We start from the raw sequence: 17,558 nt of genomic DNA, 5'->3' as shown, positions 1-17,558 counted from the left end.
AGCCATTATATAATGATATTTGGAGGGCCACAATTTCCCTTTCCATGGTGTGTGCGTGTAGGTCACTAATGGGTCCAAGAGGACACTTTCATTTAAAAAAATATTAAAGATGTTGAGTTGGTGTCATGGGACAAAGTGGAGCACAGCCCTCCAAGGTCCCAGGTTGCAATCTCTGATCCTCTCAAGATTGCTAACTCCTAATCTAGAAGCTTTGGGTGAGCAGGATCATCTATTAATATTAAGATGCATGAAATTTATCTGTACGAAACTTCTATTTCTGGCTTTGATGAGCACTGAACAACAATGCCTTCTAAACCCCCACAATTTCAGAGCAGCAATGACCATAAAGTCAGGTCTAGAAGCCCCAGCTCAGATATGATTCTTTTAAAAAAAATCAGGTCTTACATTTCATTAATGCACCTCCTCTGAAAAGTCATTTCATTTCATAATTTCTGAGGTGTTATACAAAGGTCTGTTTCACCAACAAGCAATCTAATCTCCTACCTTCCAGGGCCTCTGAAAAGTGCTTCTAGTGAAAACAGGTTGCCTATTTCTGCTTAATGAGAGAAATTCTAGACAGACAGACCTCTCAAGTTACTGGATATCAATAAACTGGATTTCTCTCTTTATCCCCATCCTTTCCCATTACTATTGGCAGAACTATTGCTTTGTTCTGCACCAGCAAAGGGGATCTTACAGTCGAATGGATCCACCACAGCTATTTAAATTCCTCCTCAAATCTATTGGGTTCTCAGTGATAACTACTGTGGCATTTATTTCCCAGTTTCGCCACAGACAACAATTACTTCTCGGGAACAACATCAAGCCAACAATAACTATAGAGAAATACTAAATAACAGGGATGTTGGCAAGTCTTTGGGTCTGTGGCCAAAGTCTGAGGCTTTGGTATCAACTCTTGAGTCCCAAGACCCAAATCCAAGTCCTTATTAAAAACAAGCTTTTCCCTCCCAAAAAAAGGGAGGTGTGGTGAATTCCAAGTCACAAATTGCGTCCAGCTTATTGGGTTGGAGGGGGAACCAAGTCAAGCCACTGAAATTAAACACACGCACACATTCAAGTTCTGCTTGAAAAGGCCTTTTTTTTAAATTGTGTGATTATATCAAAAGCCAAAGTGATAAATGCAAAAGGAAAAGAAATGATTTTATACACTGAGCAAAGATTATTAATTTTTTTTTTTTGCTCTTTAGATACTACAGCCCAAAACGTAAGCAGAGCCAAAAGTTACCATAAACAGCCTACCATATGTACGCAGCTAACTTTAAGGATGTTCAAAAAAAAAAAAAAGCAGGTAGTAATGGTGGGGAAGAAAGGTACCCAGAAATCACTGAAGCCTAACCACTCACAGCTGCTGCTTCTGCCACCAATTTTGTAGCACAATCCCATCAACTTAAGCCTCTTCTACGTAGCTGGCAGGAACCCCTTTTATTTCTCACCCTCTGGGGAAATGTTGTTTCCTCATGTCACCAGAGCTCAGAAATGTCACATTTTTGGACTACGACTCCCCAAATCTTCTGGGTAATTCTAGGATTTGTGGTTCAAAAAATGAGGTTTCCAAGCTCTGGATGTTCATACACAGGGAAGAGTTAGGTCAACCGACATATTTCTCTCTCCCAGTCAGATAAGTGTAATAACAAAAGAAGATCTAGCAAATGGCTGAGAGAATGCTATGGAAGCAGCCCACTTCTGGTTAAAAAAAAAGTCTAATTATCTTAACATTTTAATTTGTATATTGTATAGAGCTGGACTACAGTATAAAGAAAGCTGACAGCCAAAAATTGATGCTTTTGAATTGTGTTGCTGGAGGAGGCTCTTGAGAGTCCCCTGGACTGCAAGGAGAACAAACTTATTCCATTTTGAAGGAAATCAACCCTGAGTGCTCACTGGAAGGACAGATCCTGAAGCTGAGGCTCCAATACTTTGGCCATCTCATGAGAAGACTCCCTGGAAAAGACTCTGATTTTAGGAAAGTGTGAATTAAAGAGGAGAAGGGAATGGCAGAGGACAAGATGGTTGGACAGTGTCACCGAAGCTACCAACATGAATTTGACCCAAATCCGGGAGGCAGTGGAAGACACGAGGGCCTGGCCTGCTCTGGTCCATGGGTCACGGAGAGTCGGACATGACTTAACGACTAAACAACAACAACCACAAAAATACAAAATTTAACTTGTTCAATGCTCTGAAACAAATAAAGAGAAGAGAGTACAATGGGGGCATCAAAACTGGTAGGGACATTTCTCATGTCTTCCACCTTAGTTTGTGACTCATCCACGCATATAGATACAAAGAAAGAATTTTCACAGGGATTCTTGCAATGCACACGACTTCTCCAGCTCTATTTTGTCTTTTCTGGAAAGATGAAGCCTCAGAAATGCAGCACTGCAAAGAAGGAAAAAGCCAAAGTAATCAAGACCTATCCCAATGTAGCTAATTAAAACTGCTGGAGTGGTTTAGGTTTCTCGCTGCAGAGTCAGAGGCTGGCAGTTTACTTCCCCACAGTGCCTCCTTGAGAGGGGCTAGACTTGATAACCCATAGGGTCCCTTCCAGTTCTGCCTTTCTAAGATGATGATGGTGATGGTGATCAAAAGAATGTGTAGAAATTGCTGCGCAACAATAAGCTCATTTAGTGCTTTGTTTGAAGTGTTGCTTTCATTCGTCTTTGGTTTCTGTAAGCTAACCCTGAAGCTTAGCAATGTTTGCAATGAATTCTACACATTAGAAAAACATGGAGCATGTGCAGAACCCTAAGAAAAACCTATCTTACAATATTAAAACACACAATATAAAAACTGGAAGCTTGAGGGAGAGAGACAGCAGCCCATCTTTTAGGCAGCCAGTTACTGAGAAACAGCCTGCTATAAGAAAAAAAAATCTTATTACACTCCATTCCAATCCTACGCCACATTTCCTAGGGAGAAGGCCCTATCAAATCCAGTGGGTTTTAGAGCTGCATCTTTAATGCACTGTCCAATGTGGACTCTGACACAGTTAACAAAGCAAACAAACACATAGTGCATATTTTTCCATCTGAAGTTGGCAAGTTGAAACAGCTGTTTACTATTTCTTTAAGGGAAGGCCAGCCCTGAATACTATTTATTCCTATTCTTTAACCCCCTCCCATCACTTTTAAAAAAACAGTTACAGTGAAATTTTTGCCACACATATAGTTGTAGTGTTCATGTCAACGCGCTCCACATTTGGAACACCAGGAGATGTTTTTTCACACGGATACAAGAATGACATTTACTGAGAGAGCCGTCACCCATTCCCAAAGCAAAATAACAACATGGGTAAAAGGCAGGCCAGTAATATAGTGGGCAGTTCACTGCAAATGTCATTCACAAAGATCATGTTGTGGAAGATACCCTGCAGTATTAATGTTTAAATGATCCCTCGTACCGAAATGTGCACAGCTGTGGGGTGAAGCTAGGAATGCTAACACTTTCTCCCCAAATCCTCAACATGGAAGACCCTCAACTTCCCTCCCGCCACTGCAATAACTGTATCACAACGGCCAACGCACCTTGGTGGTCATCACAGCCCTTGGTCTTCTTTGAACCTAAATAACAAGAGTAAGAAAATTAACTTATATCCTTGGGAGTCTTTAAGCAGGCATTCCCCCAGTCCAGCATGAAAAAAAGAGGGAAAATCACACATTCACTGACTTGGTTAATCCTCATTTGGGGGGGGAGAGCTGAGGTGGACTAGGTGATGTAATGTAAACAAGAAACATCTCCCTATAAACTTTCTTGATTAGAAAGGTATTTGAGAAAAAATAATCTCTCACATTCAGCTACTTGAATCTCTCACCCAGATAATCAGACAAGACCCAGATGGGAACATGGGAGTGAAATTAAAGCTAGGACCTCTACTATGAAAGCTTTATTTGCATTCATTCTGTTACCTTCTCCCATAAAAAGACAGTTGTGGTTGCTGCAACTTCCCGCTGACACGGCATGTACGGTCTTGCCCTTTACGGTATCATTGACAGATTTGACTTCGAAGATCTCATACGGAGGGATCAATACTTCTTCCTCATTACGAAAAGAGGACACTTCATGTATATCAATCCCCTTGCAGGAAACCAAATCGAAGAAGGTTACTTTACCAAAAAAAGAGGCTACTTTCTTGTTTTCAGATGTGGAGGTGAACTGCCCGAAACGGAAATATTGGCCGATGGAAAAATTCACTTTGGTGCCCCTGTAGACTCGCTGGCAGCTGACCTCCCTCCTCCAGAACTTGGTTGCGTAGGTTAAAAGAAAATGCAAGGACTTGAAACGGTAGTCCGCATATTCCCTGGGTCCTTTTCCTGCTTTACGTGTGGCAGCATTGAACTTTGAATGGATTGGGGGGTCAATTTGTGTATATGTGCAGATGGCAACCTCAGAGAGCTCTTCCAAATTCCGAGGGTACATCCATGTCCTGTTGTACTGACAGTTGAGTAAGGCATTCTCCCAAGCTTCCTTATATGACTGAGATACACCCAGCTCAATTCGAAGAAGAGAGGTCAAATTTTCCTTCATGTTCTTCAGGCAGCCATCATACTGATCATCAAGGGAGGAGTGTGCCATGTTCAATACTGGACTGGATCTGCTTTTTGACATCTCACAATACCCATTCTGAAGCCAATTGATATGAAGTATGAGTAATTCGGTCCTCTCAGAAAACATATAAACAAGTTATCTAGGCTTTCAGGATTGGGATCTGATGGTTGCGGGTTTTTCGGGCTCTTTGGCCATGTTCTGAAGGTTGTTCTCCTTACATTTCACCTGTCTCTGTGGCCAGCATCTTCAGAGGGCAGGAGTCAGAACTCTGTCTGTGCTATGGTGAGAGCAGACCACAGACAGAGTTCTGAGCACAGAGCACCAGAGCACAGACAGAGTTCTGACTCCTGTCCTCTGAAGATGCCAGCCACAGAGACCGGTGAAATGTTAGGAAGAACAACCTTCAGGACACGGCCAATGAGCCCGGAAAAACCCACAACAACCAAGTTATCCATTCATAAAATAGAGTTCTTGCCATGTAAAAGCAAAGCAGAGGATATATCAAATCAACTCTTGAGTGAATGAGTTTAATTATCATCACCTTATGCCCTTGGTCTACTTTCCTAACATAGGGAAGATTTATTCTACAGATGTGTACATTGGGAGAAGGTGAATACAAGAATGTGTACTCCAGAGAACTTTTAGACTTTCTTATATTAGGGAAAATGTGCATCAACATAAATATGAATTTGTGCACAGACTGTTAACAAAACTCAGACTAATGCAGAAACAAGCTGAAACAAATTTAGTGAAGTCAGAAACTATGGAAAACCAGATAGAATTGTGTATCCTCAGCAAAAAGCATAGAACCATAGATTAATTGAGTTGAAAGAGGCTTATAAAGCTGTTGAGTCTCAATGCAGAAAGCTAGATCAAAGCAGATATGACAGATAGTTGTTCAATTTTCTCTTGAATGCCATTATGTATTAATGGCATCCTCTAGGCATAACATCCCATCGAAAGGCAAAACTTTAGAAGCTGGTGATAGGACTTGAAAAGCCTAACACAATGCTTTGCTAGCCTGAGCCATCTCCAGAAAAGATTCCAATCTTTCACATTTCCCTATTACTCTAATCATAGGAGATTTTTTTCTCTCTAAATTCAGTATTTCGTCTCAATATTTATCCCCACTGGAGGAAACCCATCGAAGCAATGGAACTAACATAAGTGGTGAGTTCCCAAATCTCCTTGATGCAGTGGATCTACTCCACTTAAACTTAACAAATGGATTTAGCCCTGATAGTCCCATATGCAGCTTTCCCAAATTAGTCCCTTTTTGTTAAAGGGGGAAGGAATAGTAGAACTTACCATTGCCACCCCTTGAGCAGGCCACATCAAGAAGGTGATTAAAAAAAGAGCAACACACTGAAGTTCCTCCATCTGGATACCACGCATTGTGCTCACAGTTCGAGAGCAACTTTATGAGACAGCCTAAGAAGTCTGGAGTACTTGGTTCTAGAAGATTGTTTGAGAGCCCAGACCAATTTAAAAGAAGAAGGTTGTCTAAGGCAACTGAAAACCTTTTTGCTTTACCCTTTGAGAGCAACCTCTTCTTGGCATTCTTTTTGTAAGCCTTTAATGTGGATTGAACTTTTGGCCAATTTGATAGGAAGCCACCCACAATTTGCCTCATGTGACAGCTGTTGACGAGATAACGAGACACATTCAAGATATGCATTGATAGATCCATGTTCTCATGTAGATGTTATCCACTATCTCACTGGTTTGAGGCATGTGTCTATATCATCTCACTGAGGCATAAGAGAGTTCATTTGTTCCATAACAACAGAGGCCAGCTCCAGGTCACTGCAAGCAGATCAGTGATGAGATTTCAAAAATGGAAAAGTACCACATAAAGTTACTATAGAACAGAGGTCCCCAACCGTCGGTCTGCAGCGCAGTGCCGGTCCGTGGCCTTGGATAGTATTTATTTATCCAACAAACACCAACAGAGCATGGACAGAGTTCCTACTCCAGTCCTCTGAAGATACCGGCCACAGAGACTGGCGAAAGGTTAGGAAGAACAACCTTCAGAACACGGCCAAAGAGCCCAAAAAAACCATAACAACCAATAGTGATCTTATTTTGGTGATATTTTTGCTTATGGCTTCTTCTTCTTCTTCTTCTTCTTCTTCTTCTTCTTCTTCTTCTTCTTCTTCTTCTTCTTCTTCTTCTTCAACTGCCTTCCTTTCACAGAACAGCCACATGGAGAGCAGGCAACTGTTCTCTCTAAAGAATCTTTCCTTCACGTTGTGCTTTTAACATTTGCAATTCATAATAAATCCTCGCAAGCAGAAAATTGTAAAGCAACACACTGTTTGAGTAACCGAAAATGGTTTTTCAAATATGTTGGGTTCTCTGCTACTTCTGTTGGAATCTTGTTGCCCTGCTCCAGCATTTCACCTTTTTGAAGGGTTGGCAAGGTAAAAATCCTGTCCCTTATTGTGCAAGATGGAGCTCTGTTTGTTTCAGTGAGCTGGTCTTCCAGCAAGCGGAAGAGGGAAATGTACAGTAGATTATGGAACGCTGTAGGTAGAGTGCTGTAAAAGAAATGGGACTGTGACTTTTATTTTGTTTCTCTTGCCTTTACTTTATCGTTGGATACATAGGCTAAAATCCTCTTGCTTAATGTAGTGGGTTGGAACTGAACTTAAGATGAAAAGAGGGGAGATCCGTTCAAATATTTTTATGCTATTTGGGGTAGATTTATTGAATTTGTATTAGTGAAAGGAAAAGGGAAAGCCTCTAAACCAGTGGTCCCCAACCTTGGGCCTCCAGATGTTCTTAGACTACAATTCCCAGAAGCCTTCACCACTACCTCTGCTGGCCAGGATTTCTGGGAGTTGAAGTCCAAGAACATCTGGAGGCCCAAGGTTGGAGACCACTGCTATAAACAACAAGACAATTTTGGAAAGGAGGTTAGTATTAAAAGTATTGCTCCAAAGGGTCCCGTGGGTATGGGGGTGCACTGTGGTTTAGATTGTATTAGTAAGTGCTTTTTATTCTTGTATTTGTTTTTGTTTTGGAAATTTAAAAAATAAATTTTAAAAAAAGAACTAGAGTAGGCCCATTGAATCAGCTGGGATTTGTTGAATCAATTCTTCTGCAAATTCAATTGATTCAATGGGCCTAACTTTAGTTTCTGATTTCCAGAAGCCTTCACCACTAGCTGTGCTGGCCAGGATTTCTGGGAGTTGTAGTCCCAGAACATCTGGGGACCCAAGATTGGGAACCACTGTTCTCAGGTCATGCAGAAGAACCACATAGGGGATTGTATCCTTAGCTGAATGAGTTTTTGATGCACCATTTTTGTATTTGCAGGACATCTTCACTCCCTATTTTTGTCTCCCGCATCAATCCCTTCAGTGTTTGGTTCATTTTGAGGACAACATTTTACAAATCCTATAGTCTTTTCTATAATTTTGACTTCTGCTATTTTATCTCCTTGCTTTATGACTTTTCGTATATTCCAAAAATTTTGGAGCTGTCAACAGAAGAAGAAGCATGAGTTAAAATGAGTCACAGGTTTCTGAAATATCAGATAATTTTTGCTATTTATCTCTAACTTTAGATAAGAGGAACCACCAGTCATTTGTTTAAACTGTCTGTGTTTTATTATGTTTCCTTTTTTAAAAAAAATTGAGCTGGTTGGCATAGAGATTCAAATGGATAACCATATATAGAATGAAACTGTGATATATCGCAAATGTCATGCTTAGTATTTTATACCAGCTTAGAATTTGCTTATCTGCTTTGTCCTGTAATGTTCCTGTTTACAAAGATAATAGTTCTAGTGAGTACAGGAAATGTATTAAATACAAAAATGATACCAAGCTATTTCAAGTATCTGGTTCTTGGTTAGAATAAATCCTAGTTTAGGATTCTTCTCTTTTCTGTTTGCTCAAAAGGTCTGTGTCCTGCAACAGTTACATAAACTGTAAAAGCACTCTTAGCTATAATATACAGCTGAGATTAAGGGAATGTTTAACCTGCTTTTATACTGAATTAAGAGTCATTTGGTATGTATACACAGTAGAGATGGAGATACAGTATTTGTATTGGTAAATGGATACGAATATTCCTGTCCCAGCTGCACCTAATGTGGGTCTGGCCCCTGGAACCAACCGTTCCACTCATGTATCCTGGCACCATGAAGGTCCCACTTTTCCCACCAATTGCAGCAGTAGTTCCACCATCTCCCTGCTTGGCTGGCCACTCAGCAGCTGTGCAGGGAGGCTTGTCCTCCCACCCCTTGCTTGGAGTGGCTGGCTGAGCAGCGAGACAGCAGAACTACTGCTGAAATTGGTGGGAAGAGTGGGAACTTCACAACGCTGGGACACATGAGTGGACAGGCTGGATCCAGGGGCCAGACCTACGTACATTAGGTGCAGTTGGAACAGGGATATTCATATTCGTTTATGCATATAAGTACTGTATCCCCATCTCTAACACAAAACTATCAAGCAGATTTTTTTTGAATAACCAGTTGTTGCCAGAGTGAGAAACGCAGGCTGGTGGCATGGCAAGAAAAGGCCAGAGATGGTATGGAGGTTACCACAGGGCACTTAGAAGGCCAAGATGATGATGAGGGGTTTCCCTCATCACTGGCTTTCTATTAGCCAGCAGGGAAGGATTTCTCCCCCGCTGGCCTTTAATTGGCTAACGCCAAAATTTGAATTCAGCTGGAAATCGACTGCTTCCCCTCCACCCAGTACTGCTGTTCTGTGTATTCATCCTCTTCAAATTAAGTAGTATGTCTTCATTTTGCCTCAGACAAGAATTTTGCTGCAGATCAGACATTCCGTGCTATTCTGCAAGGATAGATGTCTTTAGAAAATATAACATGAAAATCATCCAAGCTTACTCTTTCATCTTCCAAAAAATCTTTCCGAAGAGGCTGATTTTGCTTCAAATACAAATATCTAAGCATTTCTCAAGCTATATTATCCATACAAAATTGGACATTTGTAATTTTCAGTTGTGTGAATGTTCCATCTGCGTGAAACATGAAATTCAGTTTCATCTCCAAGTTGTACAGGAGATGAAACTGAAGTTTTTATTAGCATTCACTCAGTGTGGTTTCTGCAGTGCTATGGGAAAATAGTGAAGGGGTGTTGGCTCTGTACAGAGCAGTGGTTCCTAAAATTGAGCTCTTGCCTTGTGCTTCCAAGAAAGCAAAACTATTATGTTTTGTTTTTTGCTAGGGTCTCTCGTAGCTGTACTCTGAAACTCCTGAAGCCCACATATGACAACTACCTATGGTCTTCTCAGAAAGTAACTTCATGTTTCTTTTAAAATGTTTGTCTTGTATGTGGCATTTAGGCCCAGAATCCCTCAGTTAGCCCTCATTGCAAAGCTCTGCTTTTCCGTCTACAACGGATCAACAGCCTGGCAGCTCAACGGTTTAACCCGCAGCACCACCCATGACCCACAGGGACAGTAAGCTAATGCAAATAGCTGCTAGAGAGATACAGTATAATAGGATATCATTACTACTCGTGCTGGCGAGCCTCCTCATGACACTAGACTGGCCACTGTTTGGAATAGGACACTGGGTAAGACTATTCATCCAATCCAGTACAGTGCATTTTATGTCCCTTAAAAATATCTATTTCTCTCTTGTTCATCAAGTCGAACTCATTAATCCCATTGGGATGCACCAGTTCTAGGTCTGATGTCTATGTTGGCTTGGCTAACAATGCCCTTTGGAGGTTGGTTTAGTTAGTTAGCATCCAGATGCCTTCCAGCATCCTCCCCAGGTTAATTGTCTCCATAGACATCTGTTTTCTAAGGACATACATTGACAAAGGATTGACCTTCCTGCTACGACCAAAGCAAGAAGAACTTCCCATCCAGAGCTGTGAATGGGACAAGGCAGCTGCAAAGAAGGTAAAATTCTGCCTTCTAGAATACAGTATCTGCTACTCTGTTCTCTCTTCTAGCTAAGAAGAGAAGACAGCTTTCCTTGTTTGCACTTCCTAACTCACTAGAATAGGAATGAAACAAGAATATTAGATGTCAATTATAAGTTCTGGGGCCACCCACTTACCTGGTGTAAACACCTTTAAACTCTGTGGCCAAAATCCTGTTCAAAGTCCTAATTTGAGTAGACCCATCGAATTAATGGAATGTGTGTAAATGTTGATTTAATATTCAGCAACTGCTTCAATGAGTTTCCTCTAGTTGGTACTAGTGATAGGATTTAAACCTGTAAGAATATCCTTTGAGTAGAAACTGCATTAGGAAAGTTTTTAATTCTATTGTTTTATGGATATAATGTTTTCTTCTATTTTCTATGATCCGGGGGAAATAAATTTCTCTATCTATATGTGGTACAGCAGAAGCAGATCAGGCTCAGAGTAAGAGGGGAAAATAAGGCTCAGACACATTTATATATTTGCTTGCTTGCTTGCTTCTTTAATACCCCACCTTTCTCCATGCAGCTTACACAATGGTGGTAAGTAGTATTAAAACTCAGTCAAAGTTAATAACATATTAAAGCAACCACTGATTTTAAAACTTATAAAACCACAGCAGAAAAAAGGTTTTCTGTAAAGACCACAATATCATAGCATATAATTAATCTTCTGACTATCTTACTTTGCAGGAGTTCTTTATCACTGAAATAATATCTAGAAATCAATTTCAAGTAGAACATCTTCACCATCGTGAAGAATGGAATGCATGAAAGTTTAATACCTTTTAGACTTCAGAGACCATAGACTTAAACCGTTTTTATCAGTCAGCTTTTCAAGTATCTTGGAGGGTTAGTGATACATGCCTTTTATGTTCCAGAGTCAGGATCTCACTTATTCATATTCTTTTCTAACTTTCTCATCCAATTGTTATGAGGTACTATTGATCAGTTTTCTCAGACATTTATGTGCATTCAGCTACTAAAAACCAGTTTAAGCACAATAGTGATACTTTGTGGTATCAACTGGTACAACAAGTGTGGTCTGCTGTATATGTTGTTCTGATTTCTCCAACACAGTGCTGTCCAGATGTGTTGAGTTACGACCTCCATCATGCTGAAGAGGGACAATGGAGTTCAACACATCTAGAAGACAGCAAAATGCGGGAGGTAACCAATTTGAAAAAGCCAGTGTTTCACCAACCAAACCTTGGTGACTCTTTGTAGATCAATAGTTCTGAATCTCTGACCCATCAGATTTTTAGACTTCAACTACCAGAAGTTTCAGCCAATAATAATGCATTTCAAAAGTTGAAGCTCAATGTATTTGGTGGCCCAAACATAGAAGACTACTTTTTTAACAAATAAATAAGCCTTTGAGAATATAAATAAATCTATATTACCTATAATTATCCATCTTGCTAAATGTCCCTCTTTCCACTCCCTCTAAAACAGTTTTTTAAAAAGTCATAACATATTGTTAATAATTGTGTGATTTCATTTATTGTGCATTGTTTTATTCCATTTGATTTTAGAGACTGTTGTAATCTGATCTTACGTTCCATCTCCTTTTGTTTTATGGGAGATGGTTTGCTCTGCTTCTCAGTGTGTTGTGCTCTTGGTTATATTTTTACCTCTGCATGACAGGAATGGAGAAGCGCTTGCTTCATTTGCCCTCTCAGTGCATGAACTGAAATGGAGGCCTTCTTCAATATTTGCACATTTTCAAATTTTGTATTGCCATTGTCCATTTAAAACATATGCATTGAATGCATGTTCAATGCATGAAACAATGTCCTAATATGCATTAGAGTAAGGAAATCTGCTAGCAAACATCTGTATATTCAACTATATTGAAATTCTGATCAAGAATCTGCATAGTGAATACATATTTTCATCAGGATTTTCTTTTTTAATAATAATAATAAATTAAACTGATCCAGAAAAAGATGAAATCATATGAGAAGGCTCAAGATTAAAAACACAGCCCTCTTTGCTGCATTCTTGATTCTTCTGCCAGTCGTCTTCCTTGTTTCTGCCTGTGACTAGAACAATTGATAAATACTCTGCCTCAGTTAGAAAACCTCATGCAAAGTCACCTGATCCAAATTTCCTTGCCAAAAGAGAGTGCCCTATTACACATTTCTTGATGGATATTCAGAACACTTTGGAACAGAATCGGTTCATCAATACTTTTAGATCATCATGTTCAAGTATAGATGCAACCAGACCCTTCTTTCAGTTAGGAAACCAGTAGCTTCAGGAAGCTGGTTCTGATATCATGAAAGGCAATAATAGGTAGCTATTTATTGCTACTGTATTTGCACTCTTATACTGTTAAGAAACGGTAGCAAGATTTTCTGCCTCAGATGCGCAAATCACTTTTGGTGACAGGCATAGCTTGGGAATAACCAGTTACAGATCATTCTCTTGGTTTTCCTATAACATAGTTACATGAAGATAGTTACCTGAAGGAGTTCCTTTTTTTAGTAACCCTGTTTCTAAAAACATTATGTTACTTGGGACCTAACGTCAGTCATTTGCTGGTTATCTATAACTGTTAAAGCACTTTTACAGTTGTGGGGAATATGCTTACTAAAGGGTGAGGAGGAATATCACATGCTTGTTTATGCTGTCATGTGCGTGAGTGTATCCGTGTGTCCGTGAGTGCTTGCTTGCATGCTCCCTCCCTCGCTCCCTCGCTCGTTTGTTTGTTTTTGCTTGTTTGTTTGTTTGTTATACCACCTTATTAGTGTCAGAACACTATTCTGGACAGTTTAACAAATAAATACTAATAGACGTATTACTAATAATAATCCTTATTAGTAGTAAGTAGAGAGCATCCTAGACTCAAATGCCCAACTCACCTCTGCAGATGAATGCTGAGCAAACCAGACCCTGGAAGAACCGAAGCACAGTGGAAGAGTTCATCTTGTTGGGATTCCAAGAACACAGTATCTTCCTCTTTCTCACCTTTCTGGGCATCTATTTGGCTATTTTGTTGGGCAACGGACTGATTGTGGTGGTGACAACATGGGACTCTGCCTTGCACACCCCCATGTACTTTTTTCTGCGCAGCCTCTCAGGACTGGAGATGTGTTACACCTCAGTCACCCTTCCTAAGATGATGGCTAACCTGCTCTCAGGGGACCTCTCCATCTCCTTCCCAGCCTGTGCTGCACAGATGTTCTTCATCCTCTTTCTAGGGGGCACAGAATGCTTCCTGTTGGCAGCCATGGCTTATGACCGCTATCTCGCCATCTGCCTTCCTCTCCACTACATGAGACTCATGAGCCATAAGGTGAGCGTAGGGCTGGTGGCCGGCTCCTTTGCCATCAGCCTCCCTATGCAGCTGCTACAACTTGGACTGATCTTCTCCTTGCCTTTCTGTGGACCCAAGATTGACCACTTCTTCTGTGACATCCCAGCAGTCCTCAGCTTGGCGTGTGCTGACCTATATGCCAATGAGGTGGCTGTGTATACAGAAAACATCCTTTTTGTTATTGTGCCCTTTGTGCTTATCTTGACTTCTTATGCATACATCACCAGAACCATTCTGCGCATGCCAGCAGGCACTGGCCAGCAGAAGGCCTTTTCCACCTGCTCATCCCACCTCACGGTGGTCAGTCTCTTCTATGGATCGGCGATGCTTGTTTATCTTCATCCACAAACCCCCGACTCTGTGAAGTCTGACAAAGTCCTCTCCCTGCTATACACAGTTATTATTCCTCTGTGCAACCCTTTAATCTATACTCTGAGGAACAGGGAAGTGAAATCCAGCCTTAGTAGATTGATGAGCAGGAAGAAATGCTCTGAGGTGAGCACAGGATGAGATGTGTCCACCAAGGAATTTCAGTCCAGGTTTCCCTTGTCCTCCTCTTCCTCTGACCAAAAAAAGCGCCATTGAATGTATGAGGGATCTTAAAAGAGCTGCTCCATATGGAAATATTGGCAGGACCAATAAGGAGTCACCTAATAAATGAAAAGTTTCCCACCCATCACCCTGATTACATTGTTGTCCACAATGGTTTCCACCATGGTTCGAATTTGTAGATGTGCTTTGAAGTCCTAAAACCATGTCATCCTTTTTCCTTATTTTTTTTTTCAGTCTTTAAACTAGCTTTGGAACATAAGAGTAAAAGCAGAATATTTTACTGATGTTTCAGGGATGTCTCTCATTTTCTCCCAACAATTTAAACCTCTACTCTATGGCTCTGAAAAAAATGATACTAGTGTCACATTCTCTCAGGTTCTACACTGATATGTGGCTATTTGAAGATGGAGATCTGGGAAGCTCATTCGGAGCTCTGCCATCACCCATTAAATAAACACACTGAAATGTAGTAGCCTGTTCATTTCTTGCACAACATTTGTCCATACTAGTGACTGAATGTTTTGCTTCTGTTGAATCAACAACATAGCAGTCCTATTGTGCTATTACCTTTGTGGAGGGGAGCCCAGATTTGCTCCCAGTTCAGATTCTTTAGTTAAATTTTGTAACATGCCAATTATGTATTTATACCAAAAAAAAAACCCAACCTTTCTGATGGTCCATGTCTCCCTTTATGAGCCTGCCTAGGTGTTATCATCATCAGGAGAGGCCTTTCTCTCAGTCCTACCACCTTTGCAAATGTGTTTGGTGGGGACACAGGAGAAAACGTTCTCTGTCACTTCACCCAGACTCTGGAACTCCCTCCCACAGGAAGCCAGGCTGTGGCTTTTAATTCGATCATTGCTTTGAATGTGTTTTTGGTGTTGATTTTGTTTATCATTTTAATGTGGTTTTTTGTTTGATTCTTCTTTAATATTTGTGTATTTAATGTTTTTATTTTTAAAACATTGCCTTTTAATGGTGCAAGACTCCTTGGATCCTTTTTAAAGGAGAAAGGCAGAGTAAACATGTTTCAGATAGACCAATACATTATACAAGCAATTTTTTTAAAAAAAAACACAGCTCCCACTTGTTTGGTAGTAATTATTTATGTAATATTTTTGCATATACTCGATAGTAAGCGTGGAGTAAGTTACAAGTGGGTCCCAAAAAACTGGATACTTTGCACCAGCTTTCCCAAGCAAATGCAAGTCTTTCTCGACGTGTGTTGAATCATTCTGAGCACTAGAGGGTGCTGTAAAGCAGTTGAACGAAAAGAGCGGCTGCCCTCCTCCCTCTGCAACAGAGGACGGGGAGTTAACAAGTCATTGTTGAGTTTTCAGGTTGAGGAATCCTTTCATAGTGTTCCTTCTGGGCTGCACAAAATCCACAAGAGGCCACTTCCTTTATTGGAACCAAATAAGAAAACAAGAGTGTACGAGCTTCTGAGTTGTCTCTAGACATCTTCAGCAGGCAAGTGGGGTGGGGCCAGAGGGCAGTAGGGAAATTTCCAAATTTGGCTGAGTGTTTTCACCCTGAGTTCTGAGGTCTGGAGACTGCAGTCCTGTAAGGGATGGATGTGTTAATTTCAGATTACATTTAACACCGGTCCTTAAATATCCCTCTTACTTTGAAAACCGTATTAGGGTCACTATAAGTCAGTTCCAATTTGATGGCACATAACTAAATGGAGACTTCAACTTTTTCATGTCAGGAGGATTTACATTGTTGTAAAGACTGGAGGGCGCCATGTCTGTAGTACCAGCATTCCCCTAGCCAAGGAAAGGTTGCCTCTGCTTCAAAGCAGCTTTGATATTTCTCGAGGTGAAGGGAGTTTCCTTGCTAAACATCCAGCACTTAAACTGGAGTTTCATTTGCAATTTGAGGCTTGGAGACACTCAAATCTAAATCCTGCAGGTGGTCTCAATTACAGAAAATCTACTGAATGCATGGAATTTTCATTTTGTTGACTCATCATTCAGTGTGTTTACTCTAGTTGAGACTACCTCTTGAATTCATATGATATGTAGAGAAAATCTCTAAAAACCAAATTTTAAGGCATATTGTTTACTGAAAGGTATGGCCCTAGGAGAGAAATAAAGAGCAATGGCCAAAGTATTCTGAAGGCCTACCCAGACGGAGTACTGGTGGTAGCAGGTGATTTCAATCAAGCCAATTTAAAGACTGTCCTCCCTAAGTTTTATCAATACGTAGACTGTCCCACTAGAGGGGAAAATATCTTGGATCAGGTATATAGTAACATCATGCAGTGATATAAGACGAAGCCATTGCCTAGTCTGGGACAGTGTGATCATATATCTCTGTTTCTTTATACAGACCTGTTGTTAACAGAATCAGACTATCAAGTAGAGAAATACAAGTGTGGCCAGTGAGTGCATCTGAGCAACTTCAAGATTGCTTTAGGAGCACTGAATGGGCCACTGTTTGGGGAGGACAATGTTGATACTTGTACCTCGACAGCACTGTTTTATATCAAAAGCTGTATCGATGTTGTTACTACCACCAGACAAGTACGCGTGTTTTCTAATAACAAGCCTTGGCTAAATAGAGAAGTGTGCCTTTTACTAAAAGCCAGAAATGCTGCATTTCATTCTGGTGATGTGCTACAGCAGAGGTCCCCAACCCCCAGTCCGTGGCCCAGTGCTGGTCCGTGGCCTGAGCTGAACCGGGCCGTGGAGACAGACTTCCCGCCCCCTGCGCACACACTCACCCTGCACAGCTGATTTGCACATGCTGTGCACACCCATGTGTGTCGCACCGCTGTTTGTGCATGCGCACAAGCACATGCACAACCCATGTGAGCCCCATGCCGCAGTTTGTGCATGTGCATGAGTGAGCGAGCATGCATAAGCGCCACCCACCATTTGTACACACACACATGCTCATTCACACTCACTCGTTCGCACATGCCCATGAGCTTGGGGGTGTCCCGCCTTCCCCAGCCGGTCTGCAGAGTGAAAAAGGTTGGGGACCCCTACCATAGGAGATTGGTTTTATGATCCAAATAAGTTTGGCTCCTGTGTGCAATCAATGCAGGAAGCAACTGTTGTTTTTGGATGCTATTGTTTGGAGACTGCTTTGTGAAACCTTTTGGAGGTCTCTTGACCGTCGGACCGAACCTTGATGGAAATCATACATGGCCATTATTGTTGAAGAGTACATAGCATGGTCTCTGGATCCCTCGGT

General features: G+C 41.0%; 2 protein-coding genes across 2 annotated transcripts; one reads left to right on the top strand and one right to left on the bottom strand.

The window, feature by feature from the left end:
- Nucleotides 1-1,079: 1,079 nt before the first annotated feature.
- Nucleotides 1,080-6,183, bottom strand: LOC110086466 (erythroblast NAD(P)(+)--arginine ADP-ribosyltransferase). Its single transcript, XM_020807402.3, has 4 exons — nucleotides 5,875-6,183; nucleotides 3,927-4,641; nucleotides 3,546-3,581; nucleotides 1,080-2,400 (listed from the first exon to the last, which is right to left on the bottom strand). The coding sequence occupies exons 1-4, from the start codon at nucleotides 5,959-5,961 to the stop codon at nucleotides 2,387-2,389; spliced, it is 852 nt and encodes a 283-aa protein (XP_020663061.3). The 5' UTR covers nucleotides 5,962-6,183; the 3' UTR covers nucleotides 1,080-2,386.
- A 3,069-nt stretch (nucleotides 6,184-9,252) lies between these two features.
- On the top strand, nucleotides 9,253-14,656 carry LOC110086488 (olfactory receptor 10A7-like). The gene has a single exon (XM_078378138.1). The coding sequence runs from the start codon at nucleotides 13,335-13,337 to the stop codon at nucleotides 14,310-14,312; it is 978 nt and encodes a 325-aa protein (XP_078234264.1). The 5' UTR covers nucleotides 9,253-13,334; the 3' UTR covers nucleotides 14,313-14,656.
- Nucleotides 14,657-17,558: the final 2,902 nt, after the last annotated feature.

The sequence above is a fragment of the Pogona vitticeps genome, chromosome 6 (assembly GCF_051106095.1).
Source record: "Pogona vitticeps strain Pit_001003342236 chromosome 6, PviZW2.1, whole genome shotgun sequence".
Taxonomy (NCBI): Eukaryota; Metazoa; Chordata; class Lepidosauria; order Squamata; family Agamidae; genus Pogona; species Pogona vitticeps.
The sequence above is the reverse complement of the archived record's forward strand: the minus strand, read 5'-3'. Positions and strand labels throughout refer to the sequence as shown.